Here is a 23,400-nt window from a genome sequence, read left to right as displayed (position 1 = left end):
CCCTGAGCATGTAAATTCTAACTGTTACATTTGACCAGCTCCTGTCTAGTCATTATAACATTTTTGGAAGTGCAATTAGCATGTTAACAGCATTAGTGTGAAAGGTTGTAAATCATCAGAAAGGCATGTTTGACATGATTTTTTATGTCTACCCGCTAAACTCGAACTAGGGATAACATTCAAAAGGCTCAAAAAAGCTGTACTAATCCCCCCTCATAGTATCTGAACTGCCCAAACAGGATAATAGGCTTTCATGTTTTATTCTCACTGGATTGCCAAAGTGTGAAGCAATGCAATATCATTTCCCAATTCTACTGACTCTTAACCCGTGTTGGTTTCTGCCTCCACCTTCAACTCCATTTCCTTTCCTACCAGGTTTTGCTGCAAGGCACATAAAGTGTTTAGGTAGTTTGTTAATCCACACTACAATCTGGGGTCATTAATACTGAGCCACACAGAAAGTTTGGGAACTCACTTCACTCAGAAGTATGAAAGACAAACATGAATTCCCATAAAATGACACAATATTATTCTGGAGACTGACAGGTACAACAGAGTAAGATGGGGAGTTGCCCCTGTGAAAGCATGGTGCATCCGTGTGCTGGAGCATTGATCTCTGCACTCTCGAGTCAATGTCAAGGACAACTAAACCCATGTAGTCCTCTTCATTTTTTTCTTCAGCTTACAATTTTATTGTGTGCACTGGTGCTTGACTTAATCCATAACTTGCTTTCAGATTGCATTTAAAAAGTAAATGTGGATAAAGCATTTACAAAAAATATGAGCAGAATAGAAATGTTAAAATGAAAACACTTAGAGAAGTAGAACTGTACTCTTTAAAGCATGATAAAAATCAGCTTTGAGAAAGTTGTAGTATATGCATCAAGGAAGGGAGTTCAAGATAAAGTTTATTTTTGCGTATTTTGAAGGGGCATGTCAACATAGCCAAGATATCAAAAGATATCTCGAAGCACCTAGGGTTTAATTTATCATCATTTTCTATCCCTTTTAAAAAGGCCTGCTGGCAGATAAATGCCAGTCAAATTTGCACTCCTCTAGTGGTCCACCCCTAGGGAAACTGAAGATTGCTCAGTGCTAAGATTCACTGAGCACTGGATATTTTAAAATAAAGGCACAGAGCAGTTCCTGGGAAAAGTCTAACATCCACTGCAAATTTTCCAGAAACTTAATCATATATGACTCCACAACTCTAATTGAAGCAAATTTTAGTGATCAGAAATTTAATATCTGAGTTAATTGGCAGATACTTCAGTATAATAACTATTTTCATCACTTGCTTTCTACTTTTCGGCAGACATTTAATTGCTTAGCCTTTGGAAGAATTTGCTTGTTTTGAGTCATCCAATAATAATCTGAGGGTTCACATTGTGCAGAACCCTACAGGAAGTATGAAGATGAATCAGGCAGAGACTCTGCCATAACATTGAGCACGATCATAAGACTAAATCTGAACCCTGGAAGAGCCAGAGAGACTTATGATTGGCCTATGACACAAACGCAAAAGTAAAGATGTATGATAAATTATTATTAAGTATGACATGTCAGTAAATGTATTCTTGTTTCCAATAAATAATCATATAATCAAAGTTCTTTTTTTTTCACTTATGAAACCATTATCTGGTCATGAACAGTGTCACTCATTGTTGGTTCTCCATACACTAAACTTTCAATGCATATAAGAGGGTAGTTAATAAAGTTCATGGAAAATGAAATTAACAGATAGGTTTATTTTAGTGCAAAAATATGAAATTCATGCATTTTTTCAATAATATGCATTTTCCATGAACATTTTGAAGACCGCACATACAATGGTGGTGAGAAGAGTATAGTCTTCTATATATGTGTATATATATATATATATATATGTATATGTATATATATATATACATATATATATATAGGTATTTGACAATTTAACCAAGATATCAACAGTAATTCAATAGTTCTCCATACAAAGTTTAAATTACAAATTGTGATCACAGATTACATGAAGATCAGCAAAGTTTTCTGAGGCCATATGCCAAACAAGAGCTGTCAGTAAGATTTCCTGAGGAACTGATTCCCGAACACCGGTCTGAAGGGGATGTGAACACTAACTGTGACAGGAGAGCAGGAAGAGAGAGGTGGGGAGGTGAAATGAGACCAAACGTGGAAGCACACCGCCATGCTGAATGTCTGTAGGCCATTAATGAACACAGGCAATGAGTTCCTAAAACGCTAACGTCATCACTGACAAATGTAACCAATAGGAACAGGACACCAAGCAAAGTGACATTGGATTTCATATCTTAATCACAACTAAAAGGAATTCATAATTCATTGTATAGAATGCTAAATGAAAAAAGATAAAATATTATAAGAAAACTATGATAATGACAGTCATAAAACACCACGTCCTTTTGGAGTGCCAAACACTGATGCCTCTAACATGTTGATTTTCCATGGTGTTTTGTATTGTGGCTCCATTCTTTAACCAGGGAACAACAAGGATTAACACATGCTCTGGATAAGAAAGCCCCTCTATTCCACCATGCTAACAGTCCCTCTGAGAACTCCAGCCAGTTAAACAAATCATTTGGCTGGGATTGGAACGTATACCATATACACGAGTTCCTAATTTCCTGAACATTATCAGTCATTAGCTGGTTTCCTGTGGCCCAGCAAACTCTGAGGTGAGAGCTGCAATTGCTCAAATCGAACATGTCTGACAGTCCATGGGCTATTTCCTCCTTCTAAGATATAACAACATTCTCAATCTGTAATTCCTTTGTCATACACATGTGGGAAAGTCCAGAAAGTTCAAGCGAAGGGAAATGCATAGAAAAGAAAAAGCCAACAGTGTACTCATCTACAGGGCAATGCAGCTGGTGAAACTCTTCATTACATTCTGGGGAGCTCAGTTGTCCACAGCAGGACTACGAAACAGCCTGAGCCGCTAGGAAACTCCTATACAACACGGAGGGATTTGCTTAGAGCACAGACTCTGTCTAAATGCATGGCAACTATTTTTCTCTTCCTTCCTCATCTGGGCGAGTTGCTCTGTAGCTAGCCCAAACTTCTAAGCAGAAATACACTTAGTTTCTCTTTACTCAAGATTCTACTGCCTGTGTTCACTAAAAAGGATATTGCCACCATCCCTTTTCCAGCTTCGTATTTTTTTAAAAAAATGTTTATTTATTAGAAAAGCAGAGTGACAAAAAGAGAGGGACACACACTACACACAGAAACTCTATCCATTGAATCACTCCCCAAATGGCCACAAAACTAGGTCTGGGCCAGGCCAAAGCTGGGAGCCAGGAACTGCATCCAAATATCTCAACAAGGATGGGTGGCAGGAACCCAACTGTGTGGGCTGTCATTCACTGCTTTCCTAGATGAATTATCAGGGAGCTGGGTTGGACTCAGAGCAGCTAGGACTGGAACCAGCACTCTGACAATGGGATACTGACATCGCAGGTGGTGGCTTAACCTGCTGTTTCACAGCACTGGCTGCCCCTGCTTCATCCTGGTGCCATAAGACATGTACGAAAATGTGTACCATCAGACAAAACAGACTGAGTCTGCGTCAAAAATGTATGTGACCAGAGCATTGTTATTTTTTCCTTTCACTATTCTGTTTACTGATTTATTTAATGTGTAGGACAAGGCTACACCTTTATTTATCACTAGAAATTACTTGCACAGTGAAACATTTCAACAGTAAGACAGGAGGAGAGTCTGATGTTTAATACTGTGAGCATTACTGATGATATTTTATTAGTACAATCATTTTTTTTTAACTTTTGGTGTGCATAAACAGAGTTTACTCTTGGACCATGGCATATCATTTTATCACTATGAATAATTCTGGAATATTTCCTTATATCCTCTTCAATTAAAAAATCAATCTGTATATATGGAAACTGACAAGTTTCAAAAATTTATGATTAATGCAATTTATCCACCTTTAGAAACTAACAGCTTACAAGTTACACTGCAGTATGGGGACCCCAATTTCATAATTTCAAAGATGTCATATACATGCTTATCATGTGGAATCAGCACATATGATTATTTGCCTTTCAAAGTTAAAATCTGTAGTGATTCTTTGCAAATATCAGAATTATATTTCCTAACTGGTATATATCTTTAAAAAATATGGTATTGAGTGAAAATATTCCTTATAAATTACACATTTATATATTTCATAACATATAATATGTAATGTTTTACATTATTGTTTTATAAGGGTGGGCTCAGTTGTCATTATCAGTCTGTAATTAAAGACTTGATTTAGCATGTGATCAGGATGGTTCTCATCACTGTTCGTGCTCTGACAATCCACTGAGCCAGTTCATACATGAGCAAGGACCTGGATCTCAGGCGGAGCAGCCGGGAATTGAACCTGTGCTCATGTGGGATTCCAGTGTCATAGACAGATGCTTAATGTAACCAAAGTCCATTCCAGAGAATTAGAAAACTCAGATGTTTGGTTGAAAAAATGAAAATCACTACACTTTTCCATCTGGAGCTAGCCATGGTTAAGATTCTGGTATATTTCCTTTTTTGCTTTTCTATGAAAATTGGTGATTGGTGGTAGTATTAATCATCACTTTCCACCTGGCTCCTTAGTTAATATTCTGGTATGAGCATTTTTAAAAGATTAAATGTGCTTAAAAATTCCACTTTAGTGGCAAAAGTTTATATATTTAGTCCTATTCTTGAAATTTTTTTAAAGATTTATTTTATTTATTTGAAAGGCAGAGTTACCAAGAGAAAGCAACAGGGAGAGACAGAGATAAAGGGGTCGTCCATCCGCTGCTTCGCTCCCCAAATAGCTGGGATTGCGCCAGTCCGAAGCCAGGAGCCAGGAGTTTCTTCTGGGTCTCCCAGGTGGGTCCAGGGGCCCAAGCACTTGGACCATCCTCCTCTGCCCTTCCACATTAGCAAGGAGCTAGTTCAGAAGTGCCCATGTGGGATTCCAGCATTCAAAGTGGCAGCTTAACCTGTTATGCCACAACATTGGCTCCCATTCTTGAATTTTTTAAATCTAGGTTTCTAGAAGGGTATTAATAATTGAAATTCAAGAAGGAAATTTTCATTAAGATAAGCCAACTTACATTTCCACAACAATAAGAAACTTTGCCGAAATATTACATTTTATTTGTTGTAATCATGGCAAATTTGACAGCTAAAAAAAGTTTATCTCATTTTTACTTAGATTTTTTATTGCTGAACTTCTCTAATTCAAAAATATAAAATAAAAATGCTCAAAATGAAATTTTTTGTTTCTTCACAAGTGGATAATACAGCATTAAGAATAAAATTATCTAAAATATTATATGAAGCTACCTCAGGCTCTGTATGTATGATGTGTAAGAATAATAAATGAATTTTACCTTTAGATTTAGGCTCCATTCCCAAGATATCTCATTATGCACATGCAAATATTCCAAAATCCAAAACAATCTGAAATCTGAGAATTACCAGTCTCAAGCATTTCAGATAAGTGATATTCAATGTGTACTAGTAGTATCTCTATCATTTTTTATTTATTTAAAAAGAGGCGGTGGGGGGGGCTCTCATCCGGTGTTTCACTCCCCAGTTGCCTGAAATGGGAAATGGCCAGTGTTAGGATGGGCAGGAGCGAGAAGGTGAACACAATCCAGGTCCCTCATGTGGGTGGCTCACAGCCGGATACTCATCACCACTACCTCCCAGAGTCTGCGCTGGCAGGAAGCTGGAGTCAGGAGCCAGACCTGGAATCAAAACCAGGAACTGCAGTGTGGCACATGCCGATCTTAACTGGCATCTCAACCACGAGGCTAAACACCAACTCCCTATAACAATGTATAATGTTATTGGCCATGTATATCTTCACCGGTGACTTGTCTGGTCATGAACATTGTAGTTTATTATATTTGGATTTTAGTTATACTCACTTTTACTGATTTAGGTAAGCATGTTATGCACTTATAAAACCTTGGGGCCGGAGTCATGGCGCAGTAGGTTAATCCTCTGCCTGTAGCACTGGCATCCCATATAGGCACCGGTTTGAGTCCCAGCTGCTCCTCTTCCAATCCAGCTCTCTGGTATGGCCTGGGAAAGCAGTAGAAGATGGCCCAAGTCATTGGGCCCCTGCACGTATATAGGAGACTTGGAAGAAGCTCCTGGCTCCTGGATTCGGATCAGCACAGCTCCGGCCATTGTGGCCATTTGGGGAGAGAACCAATGGAAGGAAGACCTTTCTCACTGTCTCTCTCTCTCTCTCACTGTCTATAATTCTACCTCTCAAATAATTTTTTTTAAAAATATCTTTAAAAAAAGCCTATCTTTTGCACTTCAAATGAACAGTTTTTTGTGGCTTCACTCAGAAGATTGAGTATACAGTTTTGTGGTCCTGCATCCCACAATCAGTCATCATTATTCTACTGTATTCTGAAATTCTCTGAAAAATAGAGAAATAAAAAGAGCTGATTTATGTACCTTTGACATTTACCAAATCTTCCCTCGGCCTGACTCTTTGTACATCTTCATTGCAAACTTTAAGTCATTCTTTAGCAATGCCTAAGCATCTGTAGATGCTGGAATGTGTCCAATACTTTCAATCTCCACAAAAGGATGTTTCATTTCTGGAAAGATGTCTTCCACTTATTTCCTTGGTTATTTCTTCTTCAGTCTGATACACGACAAGCTGGACTGGATCTCTACTACGCCCACCATGCTATCATATTCCTTCTCCTCCTTCCTGTGTTTTGAGCTTGATTTTCCCGATTAATTGGAGACCTTTCTAGATCAATCCTTCAAGACACTCATTTGATTTTCTGTGATGTCCATTCTACTGCTAACTACAACCAATATGGAACTCAGTCCTGTTAATGTATTCTTTCCTTTTTAATCCTCCTTCATTTTGCTTAGTTCTCTACTTATCTTCATGTTTCTACACTTTGCCCTATTGAATTTAAATACAATTCCCTCCTTGCACACTTTTTCCATTTTAAAGAACATTGTGCATCCTCTGAGTTGATCATAAATGCTGCTAATCATTAGCATCACCAGAGAAACATTTTTAAAGACACATTCCCAGATTACGCTTTTAAAGACTCTTAACTTGTTCGTTCCTGGGATGGGAGGGGTTGGAGAAGAGTTGAGGAGAACTTGTAGAAAAATACACAAGATGAAGGAAGAGTAAACCAAAGCACCTGCTCAGGTAAGCTGGTATTCAGCAGGAATGACTCCAATGTAAGATGCTGATATCTGACAATATGATATTGTGATGTGTTTGCGTGTAATTTTCATTTAGAAAATAAGCTAGGGAGAAAGCACAGAAAGGCTGGACTGTGCTGTATAAAAGAATTACTACTACAGTAATGGGATGTTAAGAATTTCAATTCTGCTTCAAGGTTTTAGCAGTGATTAAATAGCCCTAGAATGTTTCTGGGAATCCATTGTCTTTTCATCTCAGTTTTTCAAAGTTAGCTGTTCATTTTTTCCTGTATCTTTGCATATTTCACAAGGAAACAGAAAATGCCTTCTTCAAGGATATATATGAAACCAGAGGCTGTATAAATATGCTTAATACCTTTCACCATTAATACATCAATACTTTATTTGGGAGTTCACAATAAAGACTTGTGTGTGTTGTATTCAACACAAAGCTTACCCAATAAAGCAAATGCTTACTTTGTTTGATTTTGTTTCCTTATAAAGTGGTAGAATTTCTTACAGAAATGCCTAACTGAGGCTTCCTGAGAAGCCAGATTCCTAGGGATACGCAAGTAAGTGTTGGTGCCCAAGCCACACATCATTCTCCTAGGGGAATATGAATTATATTTTTGAGCGATAATCATCTCAGTAGTGTCTATCACTACCAGCACGTTACCTTTGAATTAGGAAAGTGGAAAATTAATTTTGTGCTGGGTGTATCCAGCAGCTCTCTTCACCTTAAATATGAACACTAGGGCAGTCAGTTTATGATTGCTGTAGAAACATTATTCCGTAAGCTGAACGTCACCCTTTCAGTGTGAGAAAATGAGCCCTTAGTGTTGCCTCACTTAAAGCTTTATTTTCTTTAAGAAACACAGCATTGCCGAAGTCACATTCACAGAAATGTTCAAAAAATTAACTCCAGAAGAGGGAGGAAATCTGTGTTTGTTTTGAATTTTTTTTTTGTTTTGAATTTTAACATTTATCTGAAGTTGAGTATTTGCTTTAAGTTTAGAATACTTCTTCGAGCTGGAGCAGGAGTCCACATGTTTGCAGAGGTTGCAAATCCTAATGATTTGGCCAGCAGATCCTGAGTTCCCTGGTGGGGTTGACTGACTGAAGTTACTGTTAAAAAGTGTATGACATGGGGCCAGCGCTGTGGCATAAAGCCTGGGGCCACTGCCTGCAGTGCCAGTACCCCATATGGGCGCCCGTTGGAGTCCTGGCCGCACCACTTCTGATCCAGCTCTCCTCTGTGGCATGGGAAAGCGGTGGAAGATGGCCCAAATCTTTGGGCCCCTGAACCTGCATTGCAGACTTGGAAGAAGCTCCTGGCTCCTGGCTTCGGATTGGCACAGTTCTGGCTGTTGCAGCCAGTTGGGAAGTGAACCAGCAGATGGAAGACCTCTCTCTCTCTGCCTCTCCTTCTCTCTCTGTGTTACTCTGACTTTCAAATAAATAAATAAATCTTCAAAAATAAGTGCATCACCGAAGTGACAGGAAAAGAGAATCAAATTGAGTATAGTGTCTTATTTATAGTGCTCGAATTTCTGTTTTGTTTTCATCTTTTTCCCATTACAATGCACTTCTAAATAGCTCCCACAAGGGTCCAAGTAATACAGATCAGAATGAAATAATACAGTATGCACAAAAATGGAGATCATAGAGGTCTATCACTCAATTTTTTCATTACTCAACATTAGGCTCCATAAGGCAGACATGCTGAGGAGCTGCCAAAGATTTTTATATTTATTGTGTAACAGCATGGGAAGAATCACGTACAGGTGATAAGTAAGCACTTTTATTTTTATTTCTTCATGTTCACTTATTTGAAAGTTAGAAAGGTAGAAATGAGAGACAGACAGGGATCTTCCATCTACTCATTGGCTCCTTAAATGTCTACGCCAGCCTGAGCTGGGTCATGATGAAGCCAGGAGCCTGGAATTCAACTGGGGTCTCCCATATTTGTGACAGGGGCTCAGATACTTGGGCCATCATCTACTGTCTCACAGAGTGCATAGTACCAGGAAGCTGGAACCAGAAGCAAAGCTGGAATTGAACTCACTCCTCAGATCGGTATGTGGGCATCCCAAGCAGCATCTTAACTATTATACTAAATGCTCACTGCAACATCTTTTTGTTTGTTTGTTTGTTTGTTTCAAGCATGAATGAGACTACTTCAAAAAATTCACAGAAAACAGAATTAAAAGATAAGTTTATTTTGCTACAAAAGTATTTAATCCATGTGTTAGGTATTTCATGGTATCTGTTTTTCAATAACTTTTTGAAGATGTCTCATATTTTGTGGCTGTACATGTTTTGCAAGTGCAACCCAATTTCTTGAAAGCTTTTAAAACGTAAGAGTTAGCAACTTTCACTCCCAAATTCTTGTCTTATGTCTTCTAAAGAACCAAAAATGTCCATCTAGTCTCAGCCCCTACCTTCCTCAAGACATTAGTTGGAATGATTAAATTGAACCACTGTGTACAGCCTCAGGAGTTATGTCCTCCTGGATAACTTGTTATAATAGTGAGCTAAAGTGCAAAAGTTAGCTTCGGATCACAACAATTTACGACAGTTTAAAACTACTGCAACACAACCAACACAGGTTATGCTCTCATTTATTCAGTAAAGATTCATCAACTTCCTACCATGTAAACCAGACTCCAACACATTCCAGAACCTACTGTACTAACAATTTTGTCAGCTGTGCTGTTTCACTTTAGAAATCCAATAGCCAAACACTGTTAAAAACATTAGAGAACAGTATTAACAGCCTTATGATTTTTTTGAGAAGAAGGCTTTGAAACCAGACAGGCTTGGGTTCAAATATCGACTTCACAATAAACAACTAGAGTGAATGTGAACATCCTTTGCTTCTTCATCCATAAAACCGAGGTTTACCTTATAGGATCCTGGCAAGAATTAAATAATAACAATAAATCTGCTTAAGCTATTCATTAGCATATAGTAGATGCTCAGAAATGTCATTTCCTTTATGCCCTGCCTCTATCCTCTGTTTGCCCCTTAGCCTTCTATAGAATACCTATGGTGTAGGCACTTAAGGAAAGCCAGAGTGACCTGCAGTAAGACCAAAACAGTCAGTGGGCTCCCCAGTTTGGGCAGGTAATATCATTCATATAATGTACATAACATGCAATTCTAAAATTTCAGCTCATCCAATCTTTTTTTTTTTTTTTTTTTTTTTTTGCAGGTACGGGATAAGACAAAAATGCAGAAAGCAATTGCAATTATACCTGATTAGGATTGGAGCCAAGGATCTTTCCATCTCCTCTCTGTATTTTTAAATGGCTTATTGTATAATCTTGCTAGTCGTTCTAGGATAATAACTCAGTTTACTGGCAAACATGAGAACCTTAACTTAGCAACTGTGCCTCCTTGCTCCCTCCCTTGTCCATGGGATCTATTTGTCAACAGCAAGCATACTCACTATTTCCTTATAATTCATAAACATACAAGACCTGACCTTTTGGTGGGGAGGCCCATGGTTCTCCAGCACTCCCTGTGACTGGACAGGTGAATCAAATTTTGGCATTTGGGATTAACAGACTCACTTTCTCCACAAACTTAAGCCACCTTTTCCTAATTCAATGTAACCAGTCATTCAATCAGCAGTTTTCTTATTTTGATGGATTTCTTGGTCTTTTTCAATGAGATCACAATCTACATGGTGACAAAGCAATGCCTTTAATTAGGTCCCCTCAATATCTAACAATGGTGATGAAAGACTCTTTTCTTTTCAGGTTTGAGAACATATCATTGAAGCCACAAATGCTCATTATTAGGTTTCTCAACAGAGCATCAAGAAATGAGTTATTGATTGAGATCAGCCCGTGGACACGTTCCCTTCAAAGATGCTGGATGAAAGTATTTCTGTTTCTCACAATTTGAAGAGAAGTTATATTCCCTACACATCTTGCAGTAAAAAAGTTCCTGGTCGACTGGTAGAGAACCCAATTTAGGACCCTAAAGCAATTTTTTTATTGATTTTTGTTTTTGTCCAGTCCTAGTAGAGCAGGAATTCTGCAAGCTTACATACCTTCCATTTTACTTCGGAACATACAGCAGAGTCCTCAAAAACAAACAAATAAACAAACAAAACAAAACAAAACAAAAACACAGAATAGTACCCACAGGCAAATTATGTAAATCATTTGGAAGACACTAATAAAAATATTTAATTTTGGAGGATTCTGTTTCATAAACTTCAAATAATTAACGAGCAGGATTAAGATCAACCCCGAATATTTCAATACTGGGTTTTGAATCCCTGCATTCAATATTAGGATCAGAAAAAAAAAATGGAGCCAAATTGACAAAGCTGACAAAACACTCACAAATATTTTATAGACGTGTAAAAGACCAACCGCTCAGTATTTCTCTTACTGAAAATGTCAGAAATTTCAATCACAAGGAAAACAATTTTAAATCCTTGTTTGTGAGAGTTTTCCTATTGGGGATGAATCCCCCAGGAGCCCAAGACACAAACATTCATTTCAGGAAATGAGATAGAACAAGGTTTTCATTACATGGCCTCAGTCAGCCAAGAGTAATGAACTATGTTAAGAGCAACACTGGACTGCTATTCTTTGGAACACAGTTATTTAAAGTGCATTTCACAGCAGTGGTGTAGGGCATCTTGTCATATCTGTATATGCACTGGTATAACAGAACAGCATGACTTGAAGATCTAATATATTGGCAAAAAATTCACTGACTCATTTCAACTAGAGTTCTTCTGAGAACAACCTGAGAAATATACCAATACGCTGGTTTGGAAACAGAGACAACCTATAAATGTAAAGGGGTGTAATAGTGGTGCATACAATGCTTCTACTATTATGAAGATGTAGGATAGAGATGACAGGAAAACCCCAACATGTTACCTCACCAAAAAGCCTGCTCTACTTTAAGGTACTATAGAAAATGTTCGTAGCTATCTCTTAAAATAAATCTGTGTAGTAGTTCCTCCTCTTTTTTTTTTTTTTTTTTAAGGAATCTGTTCAAATGTCCCATGATCAGAGAGGTTTTTCTGGTCAGTCCACATAAAATATTTTCCTGTGAAGAGTTTAACTTTAACCCCATATACTATCCATTTTGTACTGCTAATCAGTTTTAATTGACTTGAAACTCTCACTACCTGATATACTGTATTTCTGTTTCATGTTTAATTTTTACCTTCCCCCAGTAAACGTTATCTTTGTGAACCTTTTTTTTTTTTTTTTGACAGGCAGAGTGGACAGTGAGAGAGAGAGACAGAGAGAAAGGTCTTCCTTTTGCCGTTGGTTCACCCTCCAATGGCCGCCGCGATAGCGCGTTGCGCCGGCGCACCGCGCTGTTCCGATGGTAGGAGCCAGGTGCTTCTCCTGGTCTCCCATGGGGTGCAGAGCCCAAACACTTGGGCCATCCTCCACTGCACTCCCTGGCCACAGCAGAGAGCTGGCCTGGAAGAGGGGCAACCGGGACAGGATCGGTGCCCCGACCGGGACTAGAACCCGGTATGCCGGCGCCGCAAGGCGGAGGATTAGTCTGTTGAGCCACGGCGCCGGCCTGTGAACCTTTTTTTAATTGTTGTTGTTGTTCACTACTATCTTCGTTATATAGAATAATCTTTATGCACGGTAGGTGTTTGATGTAAATATGTTGAGAAACTAGGAAAAAGAGAGATTGCTTTTCACTTCTATGTTATAGCCCTTGACCTTCTGAGGAAAAAAAAAAAAAAAAGGGAGGCAGGGCAATGGCAATCTATAGGCTTTTCTGATTTGATGAACATGTTTAAATACTAATAATAAAAAGACCTGACATTATTCTTGGGACATTAAAATCCACAGACAGCATTTCCTAATCAGTATATAATGTATTGATTGAGTTCCCAGGTACCCTTATGAAGTCATATAGCCATAATTGCCTGCTCAAGTTTTTCTTGAATGACTTCTCTATTCCATGCGAAAATCTCTGTGTTTGTCTAGTTTACTAATAGCTCCATCCATTTTAGTAATTTCTGAACATCAAGTAGCTTGTTTATTTTGCTATTCCTAGGAATGGTAAAAATCAAAGAATTTCCATATTCCTTTGACTCCAGGATTTTGTCTAACTTACCCTGACCTATGCATTTAGAAGGGTAGTTTCAGTAGATGTGTAACGTCATGAGGCTATGGTTACTCTTTTTTTAAATAGAGTACAAAAAATGTAATGTATTTGAGCGAAACTGACATTTTGAGTTTCGATGATTGTTTACAGCCCTGGCCTCTACTGTTGAGGAGCAGTGTTTTTTTTCTTCTTACTATTTGTTGAGTTATTTACTTAGTGGAGAGTTAAGCTTATGATTATAAAATAAACTGAAAGCATGTCATTGTAAAAACTAAGAGTAAGAAAGGAAAGAAGAGAGAGTGGGAGTGTGGGCGGGAAGGTAGGATGGGGAATATCATTATGCTCCTAAATCTGTGTATATGAAATACATGAAATTTTCTAACCTCATATAAACAAAAAATTCTAAAAATCCAGAATAGTCTACGAAACAGGCCCTGCTTTAATTAACAAACATTCTCCTACTGCATTATGAATTATAGGGCTCCACTGGGGTGAGGTATTGTATAAGCTTGCACACACATTTAACATTAGTTTTCTTATATTCACTGATTTTCACTCTTCATTTCCTTATTTCCCAAGTGAAAAGTGCACTCTGCCTTTTTTCTAAGAGAGCTTCTGTCAACGTCCCTGATTTACAGGTGTCTTGCTCTGGTCCCAATTCAGGTCTGTGGCGTGACAGACATGATGCTTTTATATGATCCCTGTCACAGTGCTTGACATTCTCTGGAACAGTTGGTCTCTTTTGTGGTCACTTAACTTTGATTTATTTACCCATTCCACATTCCACATTCTGAGTCACCTTTGAGAACTCGAATGGCAGCCCTGGTAGAGGACCACATGAATCCTTACCTAAAGGCCCCAGGAGGGGTGAGGTCTTCTCTCCAGAAAGAGATGCTTTGTGCTTACTCATATTTGGAATGGAAAGAAAGCAGCAAAGAAAGAGGTTTGCTAACACGGAAATAACTTAAGGCTTGCCCACTACTGCCTGGTGACTCTTCAATGCACAGTGCCCTTCCACAGTCTCGAAATTTATATGCAGGAAGAAAGAGCTTATATCCTAAAGTGGCGAGTTGCTGAAATATGGAAAGCAGCCACAGGCCTATTAGAAATGATGGCATCACCAGACGTGATAATGGGATAACACTTTGAAATGGGCTCCCTCGGGAATGGAATTACTGCAAGCCACCTGAAACATCATGTGTGGGAATAACGGTATTGTGAATGTTGGAAGTCCAAAGGGCTGAACTGCCCTTCATTTCCTCTGTGACAGAGGCAGAGAAGCTAACATGGTCATCATCGGGATTCTCCTGCAGCTACGGAGGAAACCATAGCCAGTTTTGCCTCTGATATGTAAACACAAGTAGTTGAGATGGTATTCTGGAAAAGCTTTGAAAAGGACAAAATCAGCTCTAATGCCCCTTCAGCCACTTTACCTTTTCACCTTTCCTAGATTACCTATGGAAACAAGAGCTGGGATGTTGGAAACCATGAGCTTAATTATAGGATCAAAGACAGAACCAAAGGATGGCAGAGTAGCCTTGACCTTCAATGGCACTGCAGAGCCTGCGCTCACTACTGCCTATCTGTGGCCTTCCTGGTGCCCAAGTAAAATAGACACCTGGAAGGTCATTAGTGTAAGTGAGAGTTTCTTCTTCACTCTTTTGTTTTTATGCTTATAGAGACATTCATTATATTCATTGGCCAATAACTTTCTTCTATGTATTTGAGGATGGAAATAACATGACAGTCAAAGTCTAGAGCTGTAGTATTCTGGAACGTAGAGTAAATGCTACAAGTTCACAGTAACAAAGAGTTTTATTATTTATTTATTTTTTCATTTTTCTTCTCTTGTCTAGTACCATGCCTGGCACTAAGTAGGCAAGAAAAGTCTTTATGACTGATGCTATTTATTATAATTTTGAAGAAACTACCTAGCAATTACATAATGCTTAAGGCATACATTAGGATTGTAGAAAGTTTAATAGCAAATCGGAACTCAACCCAAAACATAAAGTGTTAAGCAATTAACATTTACTAATTTCTGTATATAATTAAGTATTCTGATAAATTCTTTGTGTATTTTTGTTTCATCCTCACAGCACTCCTAAGCATTAGCCTAAGCATCGCATTATTATTATTAGACAGATTCAGAGATATTTACATAGTCAAGGTCACACAGCCCAGTGATATCAGAGCTAGGATTAAAAGCCAAGTTTACTTTCCCCCAAACCTATGCTCTTAAGCACAATGTAGTACTAAAACATATTAAATCCGCTCTCCTAAAATAAACATATACTTTGATCTCAAAAAATCCTTTTTGGCTGAAAAGAAAGTATACAGAAAACATTAGAATATATTAATGGTTGTTTACTATTAATCAATTATTTCTTTCTGAATAATTTGCTATAAAACTCCATTTAGTTGACAACTCAGCTAGATTTTTCCCAAGTATACGCTGAAATTAATTATTTAAATAAAGCAATTTACATGGAGGTTTTCATGTTATCTCCATGTTGCTGTTGGGAATGTAGATTATTTGCAGCATTCTTATTTTTACAATCCTGGAGTCTTTAAAATGTGACACCACAGCCTGCATAGTAGGATACTGATAAGAACAAAGATGCAGGAGGAGATTCGGAAGATACTTAAATGGCAAAAAAATATAGTGTGGGTTTCACACACCCTGCAGACTGCAGGTTTATATGATAATAAATAATAGTTATTACCAGGACAAAGGGAAAAATGCCATGAAATGCAATAGCTCAGTGAGAAATCTGCTAATACAGGTGGTCGAGCTTGTTCCATTTCATTGTCAAAGGGAGGCTATTTATTTGCTTCTGGGTAGTTAAATTACAGAGTCATTTACTGCTGAAAGTTTTCCAGTAGGCAGATGTGAATCTAAAGCTCCAGGCTGGAGCTCCAGATTCAAACTTTGTGAGAAAGAGACTGAGAATTTACTGCCAAGGAAACACAATTGAAAAGGTAAACTCTTTGAGCAACTCTGGAAATAAAAGTAACTTTAAACTTTCCAACTGGAATCTCCTTATTGTGTACCTTGAGCATTGTGTACCTTGGTCCAAATGCTGACTACATTGTAGAAGCTCTTTAACATATTTCACCTTGGATAGCCTCCTGACAGGTGAGATTTCAGTGATTTAAGTTGTGTGTATGTGTGTGCAGATTCGTGGGTAAGACACAGAGGGAGGTGGGAGAGACAATAGAATAGATCACAAATATTCCAGGAACATTTTTTTCTTAAACATTTCCATAATAATTTTCTTTTCCACAAGTGTTGTTTTCAGTTTCAATCGAAGCTCTGTATTTTGCATAGACCTGGCAGCTATATTTTATCATTTATTTCCTGGGTATAGTCATGTTGTGACTGAAACTGTCATTTAACTCTTTGACAAGTAACCTTTACACCACAACATGTATTCAATTTCCTTATTAATTAAAGATATTAATTTTTATCAATCTTGGTTTGTGAATAAACTCAAAGCTCCCAGGCATGATCCTGATGAAGAACACATTACACAGCTGAAAGAATTCAAATTCTAATTTGTACCGCATCGGATAACAGCTAATGTGTCATAAAGGACAATGAGTCCACCAAAGTGCTCTACATGGAAAGTCACTCCCATGAGGTTGACAGATAGGAACTCTATAAGCTTGCTAGAAGACAACCACAGAGGAAGGGAACCAGATATCCCGTCTCTAGTTATCTGAGGTTAAGATTGGAAAATGGCATCAGAGAATGTTAACAATCATAACAGAATCCATACGACCAAAAATTGGATTATTTCATTATTGTATCATTCAGCTATTTTATTTGTTTGTTTGTAAAGTAGAGAGACAGGAAGAGAAAGAGACTGAGAAACAGGTTGAGAGTGACCTGTTGGTTCACTATCCAAATACCTGCAACTGCTGGGAGCCAGGAATTCAATCCAGGTCTCTTGTGTGGGTGGGCAGGGACCTTTCTACTTGAGCCATCACCTGCTGTCTCCCACGGTTGCATTAGCAGGAAGGTGGAAAAAGGAGTGGAACCTGCACTTAACCCTTGGCATTCCGATATGGGATGTGGGACTCTCAGTGGGATTTTTAATCACTGTGCCAAACACTGCCCCTGTCACTCAGCTCTTAAGGTAATAGTTGAAGGTACTGTACAAATGAACATATTAAGATGAATATTTACAGGTCTGTTGCCTATTCAGCCTAAAATTTTAAGAATGTGAAGACGAACGAGTTTGGTACTATTAATCACAGAAAATATTTTAAAACTTAAGTTGCATGTGAATAAGTCCAAAATGATTATTATTTTAAAGCAAATATCTACCAAGCATCCATAAGTTATAAATTAGTCTTTTACCTTTTTATTTAGAAATAAATGCAGATTTTCAGAAAGTTGCAAAATATGAGAGATCACACATACATTGCACCCAGTTTCCCCAAATCTTGCATTGTAAAAAAATATATAATCATATAAAACCCAAGAAATTATCATTGGTACAATATGCGTGTACAGTTCTATATTATTTTATCCTGTGTAGATTTTTGCAACTACTATCACAATCAGCATACAAAGCTATTATAGGTGATTTTATGTATTGTCCTAGCCATCAAAGTGTATTATTACTTCAGATTCAAGGTTTCAGATTAGTTACTCTGCACAACAATAAAAGCACATTGAAAACGATTACTATTTCGGAAAGCATTATCTAGCAACACTCTGTATAAGGACCAAAGTGAGGTTCCAGAAATACAGATAAAGTACACTTCCACAAACCCACGTCCTTGCAGAGAACAGGGAACACCATCATTCAACAATCAGCTCTGCCCAATAAGACAATGAGCAACATTTTTGAGCACAGAGTTTATCAGATACCTTGCAGATAGTGTGCTAGTCTAGAACCCCATTTCCTGGTGAAAGTCCTAGGTGTGCACACACACACACGCACACACATATACCTCCTTTCTCAGGCAAAACAGCACTTGAAGTGTCCTTAAATCACTAACGAGGTTACCATCATAAAAGGGCACATCAATAACTAGACACAAAGAAACAGTGGAATATATCAGCTAGATCCTTCCAAGCCAGACCTATTGTGACGTTTATTTTCTCTAAAAAGTAAATAGAAGCCAGATAGTTGCAAACCCAGCTTCTGAGTTAACTCACAGCAAAGAAGAAATATTTGACCGCACAGTGTAAACACTAGTCTTACCTTGGCCATCTGTGCCTGCACACCGTTAGCCTTGAGAGACGCCACTGCCTTCTGTGCAGCTGCAGGACTGTCAAAATCTACAAAGCCATAACCTGGGAAAACACAAAACCTCTGATTAGAACTTGCAAATAGCTGAGCCTCTATGCTACTGGTGATGGCAGGTTCACAGTCACACTCGCATTCCGTTCATCTGATACATGATCCTGGTTGAACGTGAAGGCTCTCAGTTTAGTCCTTCTTAGTGCCCTGGGAAAGACACTACAGTACCTCTAGACATAAAGCAGTACCATGCTATAAAATGTGTTACTAATGTGTTATACAAATTATTAAGACTCATAATAAGCACATAATAATTACAACAGTGCCTGGTGCACAGTAGGCATCTCATCAACATACATTAACTAGGTAAATAAAGATTGTGAAAGAGAGCAAGAGTTTAAAGTCTAGCTTCATTTGATTACTCAGACCACATTCCTTCATTATAGGATCTTGTATCTCTCAACGTGAACATCTGGGATAATCTTCTTTGACTCTTAATTGATCTGTGATGAACAATGATTACACAGATAAATATTTAAGCGTCTTTCCGAAACAAGAAACAAATGTCCAAGGTGCTTGCTTGCTACTGCAGTGCAATCTGAAAAGGGACATAGAGCTGCCAATTGTTCTGATTATGGGCTGTGTGGCTGTGTATGAGGGGACTTCAAAAAGTTTTTTTAAGCTATAATTAAAGATAAGTTTATTCTGGTACAAGAAGTAATGAAATTCATCCATAATTTTTTTAATAATATGCATTTCCATGAAATCTGAAGGCTCTTCTTACCCATGAACTACAGAATAAACACATATTTTAACTCCAGTTTCTGCAAACTTTAAAAAGTACACTCGTATATAGGTGGGTACAAGAAAGCAGCCAGTAAGACAAAGCCAAAGAAAAGCAAATCTCGCTATTAGTCTAGCGTTTTTCCTAACAGCAATGTCAAAGGACGCTCAAGAGTGAGTATGAGGGTAGCCTTGATGGGCTTGCTTAAGAAGCTCACCACATGTATCCTGCACCTTATTTTATTAGTCTGGCAGGGCTTTGCTCCATAGGCCCACATTTGTCTCCTTGAGGAGTTTTGGGGACAGTCACTGAAGCAAACCTTGGAACCATGCACTGTGCCACCCTCCCACCAAATAACCAAAGGAGAGTGCATGAGAATTCAATTACCAAGTTGTTTCTTTTAATTAACTTTTTAATTTTCTCTCTGCAAATCCCGTCTTCTTTTTCTCCCTCCCAGCATGTTACTCTAAAATGAACTTGTTACACAGCAGTGTACCATAAAATGCTCTCAAAAAGCTGGGCAGGGAAGCTGTGAAGTTTGTGTTTCTAATCCTAAAGGAAGTATGTTCTGTAAGTACTGCGAATTCTTTTCCTCCTACAAAATTCAAACTATGTTAGTAATAGGAGTATCACCACCCACTAAGTACGATAGGAGAAAAAAAGCAGAAAAAAAAAAAAAACTAGAAAAAGTCAAGAATGGAAAAAGAGGGAGAAAAATATAAAACTGAAATGCAGGCATTATCTCCCACGTGCCAGATGCTGATCTGAAGAGTTGATGAATTGACATCTGGGGAAGCATAACAGCTTCATGGGCGGCTGCTCTCACGCCCATTACACATATGAAAACACTGAGAGTCCATTGAGGTAACACAACTGTTTTAATATTACAAGTCACAGAAATGGCAGATCCAGAATCTGATACCAAGTCTGCAGATGCTTTTTCCGACAGACCTTATAATGCACTACTTTATAACCCCACTTTGTAAACTATATCTACTAGCCTCTGAAGGCCATCCAGGGAAAGGACAGCATTCTTGAAAACTCCCTGGAGGAAGGTGATCAGTAGTGTGGTGTAATGGATTAGGCTACCACCTGAGATGCCAGCATCCAATGTGACCTCTGCTTTGAGTCCTGGCTGTTGCAATCCCAGTCTAGCTCCTTGCAACTGGGAAAGCAGCAGAAGATGGCCTGAGTGCAGGGGCCCCTGCCATCCACGTGGGAGACCTGGTGAAGCTCCTGACTTCATCCTGGTTGGATCGAGGCCATTATGGCCATTTGGAGAGCAAAACAATGGATGGAAGCTTGCTCTCTCCCCCTCACCTCCATAAATACATAAATCTTCAAAAAATAAGAATTGTTTGGATTTTGAAGTTGGGACAGGGAATAAATCAATGCCATGAAAGGATTCAATCCAGCTTGTTGGGGTAGTCTATCAGTCAGTGGAGTTGACCAACCAATGTAGTTGTTGAGTTCTCAGTTGAACTCTCTAAATGAGATTTGAACAGCCACCACCACCTACCTCCTACATTGATAAACCTCTCTTCACTCGGTCATTCTGTCCTGGGTGATGATGCCAAGCACATGTTAATAGTGGTGAAAATAATTAGTTCTAGCTCCCACCCTTATATAACAAAAAAATTGAGTTAAGGGATGGACTTAAAGAAAGTAATCACATAAAAAGAAAATAATAATACAAAAAATTTGTAACAAGGCTGATGGTGTAGCACAGAGGGTTAAGTTGCCAGATTATGCTGGTAGCTCATATCAGAGTTCTGGTTCAAGTCCCAGCTGCTCTGACTCTTATCCACCTCCTTGCTAAACTGCCTGGGAAAGCAGTGGAAGATGACCTAACTATTTGTTCCCCTGACATTCATATGGGAGACTGGGATGGAGTTCAGGCTGTTGGCTTTGGTCTGGCCCAGCCCTGACCATTGTGGCTATTGGGGGAGTAAGGAGATGGAGGATCTCTCTCTCTCTCTCCCTGTGAAATAAATGAATTAATTTCATGTGTTTTCCAAAGAAAATTGGAATATATAATATGGAATCTGTGTGCTCATTATTGGAAGTTTTAGGCAAGCTGTGGCATGAAATCCTCCACATCTTTTAAAAAGTTCACCCTCGTTGGGGTTTGAAGCGCTGTGGGGGAGCTGGGCAGCAGGAGGGAGATGACTCATGGGCTACTGTGGCAATCCAGAGGAAGCGTAGCAGACAATGGAACGGAGAGTGTGAGAAGGATGCTTTGAGTTATATTTTGGAGGTGGAATTAACAGGACTTGGTGATAGATTGATTGGGTTGGGACTAAGCAAGATTCAGGCCACAGGGACTACTACTGGATTGTATGTGTTTATTTTTTGCCATAAGCCTCTGGATGAGAGATGTGATTTACTGAAGTGAGGAGATTGGAGGAGGATCCAACAGGAAAGAGGGAAAATTAAAGCATTGGTTTGAGACACATTGAGTCAGAAATGCCTGTGAGACATGGAGTAGAAATGTCAAGTTCCAGTTGGACATATTAGGCTGGTGCTGAGAAAAGAGGATGGAATAAGAAATACAAATTTGGAAGGCAACAGCATAAAGATGCAATTTACAGAGCTTGAAATAAACAATATATAGAGAGTAAGTATGAAAAAACAGGGTCCGGATTTGTAACTTGAACACGTTCAGCATTTCAGTGTCAGATAAGAAAATGAGATCTCAAACAAAGCTGAAGTCAGAATCAGAGAGAAGGCAAAAAAAAAGGGTATTAGGATGTTGAGCCAAGGACAGAAAGTGTCCCAGTAAAGGAGAGACTGACTGTGACAATGCTATGGAGACTGCTGATCCTGGACTGCCCCTTCCAGGGCCTGCTTCGTCAGGACATTGCTTAACACTGTAACTCCGTGCTGGCTGATTGATCCCAACCCTGTCCAATCAGAACTCGCCTTCCCAACATTTCTGCATTCCAGCTCTTCTCTACCTAATCCATAAAGGTTCCTTCAAACTTCTGATGGAAGAGACAGATTTGAGACTTTTCTCCTGCTCCTTCCTCGCATATCAAAAGCCTTTCTCCTCACTGAAGACACACCACAGGGCATGAAGGGGAGCAGGACAGCAAAACTTCATCTTTCTGTAACTGTTTAAGCAATGACCATGAAAATGCCCAGGGTGTTTAAGAACATAGACGTTATAAACCTGACTTGCTTCAGGCAAACACTAGGTATTGAAGCCTGCTTGAGTATTTGAAGAACAAGGGAAGACGAGGAAGTTAGAGAGGGGATTTATAGTTCTCTGCAGTAGTGGTAGCAGAGAAAGAAAATTGTGAGATCAATTGGCAATCTACAAAAAGAGTTAAAGATTTTAAAAGCTATTATTAAAATTGCTATATTGGTCTATTATGCTATATTATATGTGTGTACATATTGTATGTCCACATGGGGAAATTTTATTAAGAGTTTTATTTTAAATGGCTTATAGATAAGATTGTCCATAAATTTAAGCTGCTAAAATCAATCAAAGATACATTTTAATTTGTGGGACCTGAATCTGTGTATCATATGTTTTAGACTTGTTGGTAGAAAGAAACTAAAAACATTTTAGATGGTTGTGCTTAAGTTTACTGGCTAAACAAACTACACCATGTTAGATATTTAAGAGGTGTTTTCAAATACATGATTCTTAAAATTTATAGAAGGCATTGGACCTTCTGGTAAATGTTTTCTTAAGTTGTTATCTAATGGTTGAAACTGTTTGCTAAGTATTCATGTGATATTGCTATTGTCAGCAAGCGATCTAGGACTTGCTCCCTCATTTCTCTATTCTAAGCCCAACTTGTTCTTTCATTTCTCTATTCTCTTCAAGGTAGGAAACTAATTCTATTATGAAGGAATCTGTAGGATGCACAATTTAATCTTTAGACCTTATAAAAGAGATGGCTAACATTTTTCTGCAATAGCATAGCCAAAATAAGAACTCAAATAATAATCTCATAGCTAGATTCACTTCGCCATCAGCGAAGTATACAGTAAGTAGAAAAAACCTCCCTTTCAGACCAAAGGGAAAGA

The 23,400-nt window shown here is 38.5% G+C and overlaps 1 protein-coding gene across 18 annotated transcripts in view; it reads right to left on the bottom strand.

Annotated features, from left to right (window-relative positions):
- RBMS3 (RNA binding motif single stranded interacting protein 3) overlaps positions 1–23,400 on the bottom strand; it is a 1,606,934-nt gene that overhangs the window by 428,114 nt on the left and 1,155,420 nt on the right. For all 18 annotated transcript variants that reach the window (XM_062215492.1, XM_062215511.1, XM_062215613.1 and 15 more), the window contains one exon: positions 18,537–18,628. In XM_062215492.1, the coding sequence (XP_062071476.1) occupies positions 18,537–18,628 (92 nt within the window). The remainder of the gene's footprint in view (positions 1–18,536; positions 18,629–23,400) is intronic.

Source organism: Lepus europaeus, chromosome 2 (assembly GCF_033115175.1).
Source record: "Lepus europaeus isolate LE1 chromosome 2, mLepTim1.pri, whole genome shotgun sequence".
Lineage (NCBI taxonomy): Eukaryota > Metazoa > Chordata > Mammalia > Lagomorpha > Leporidae > Lepus > Lepus europaeus.
This window is presented reverse-complemented; position numbering and strand designations above follow the sequence as displayed.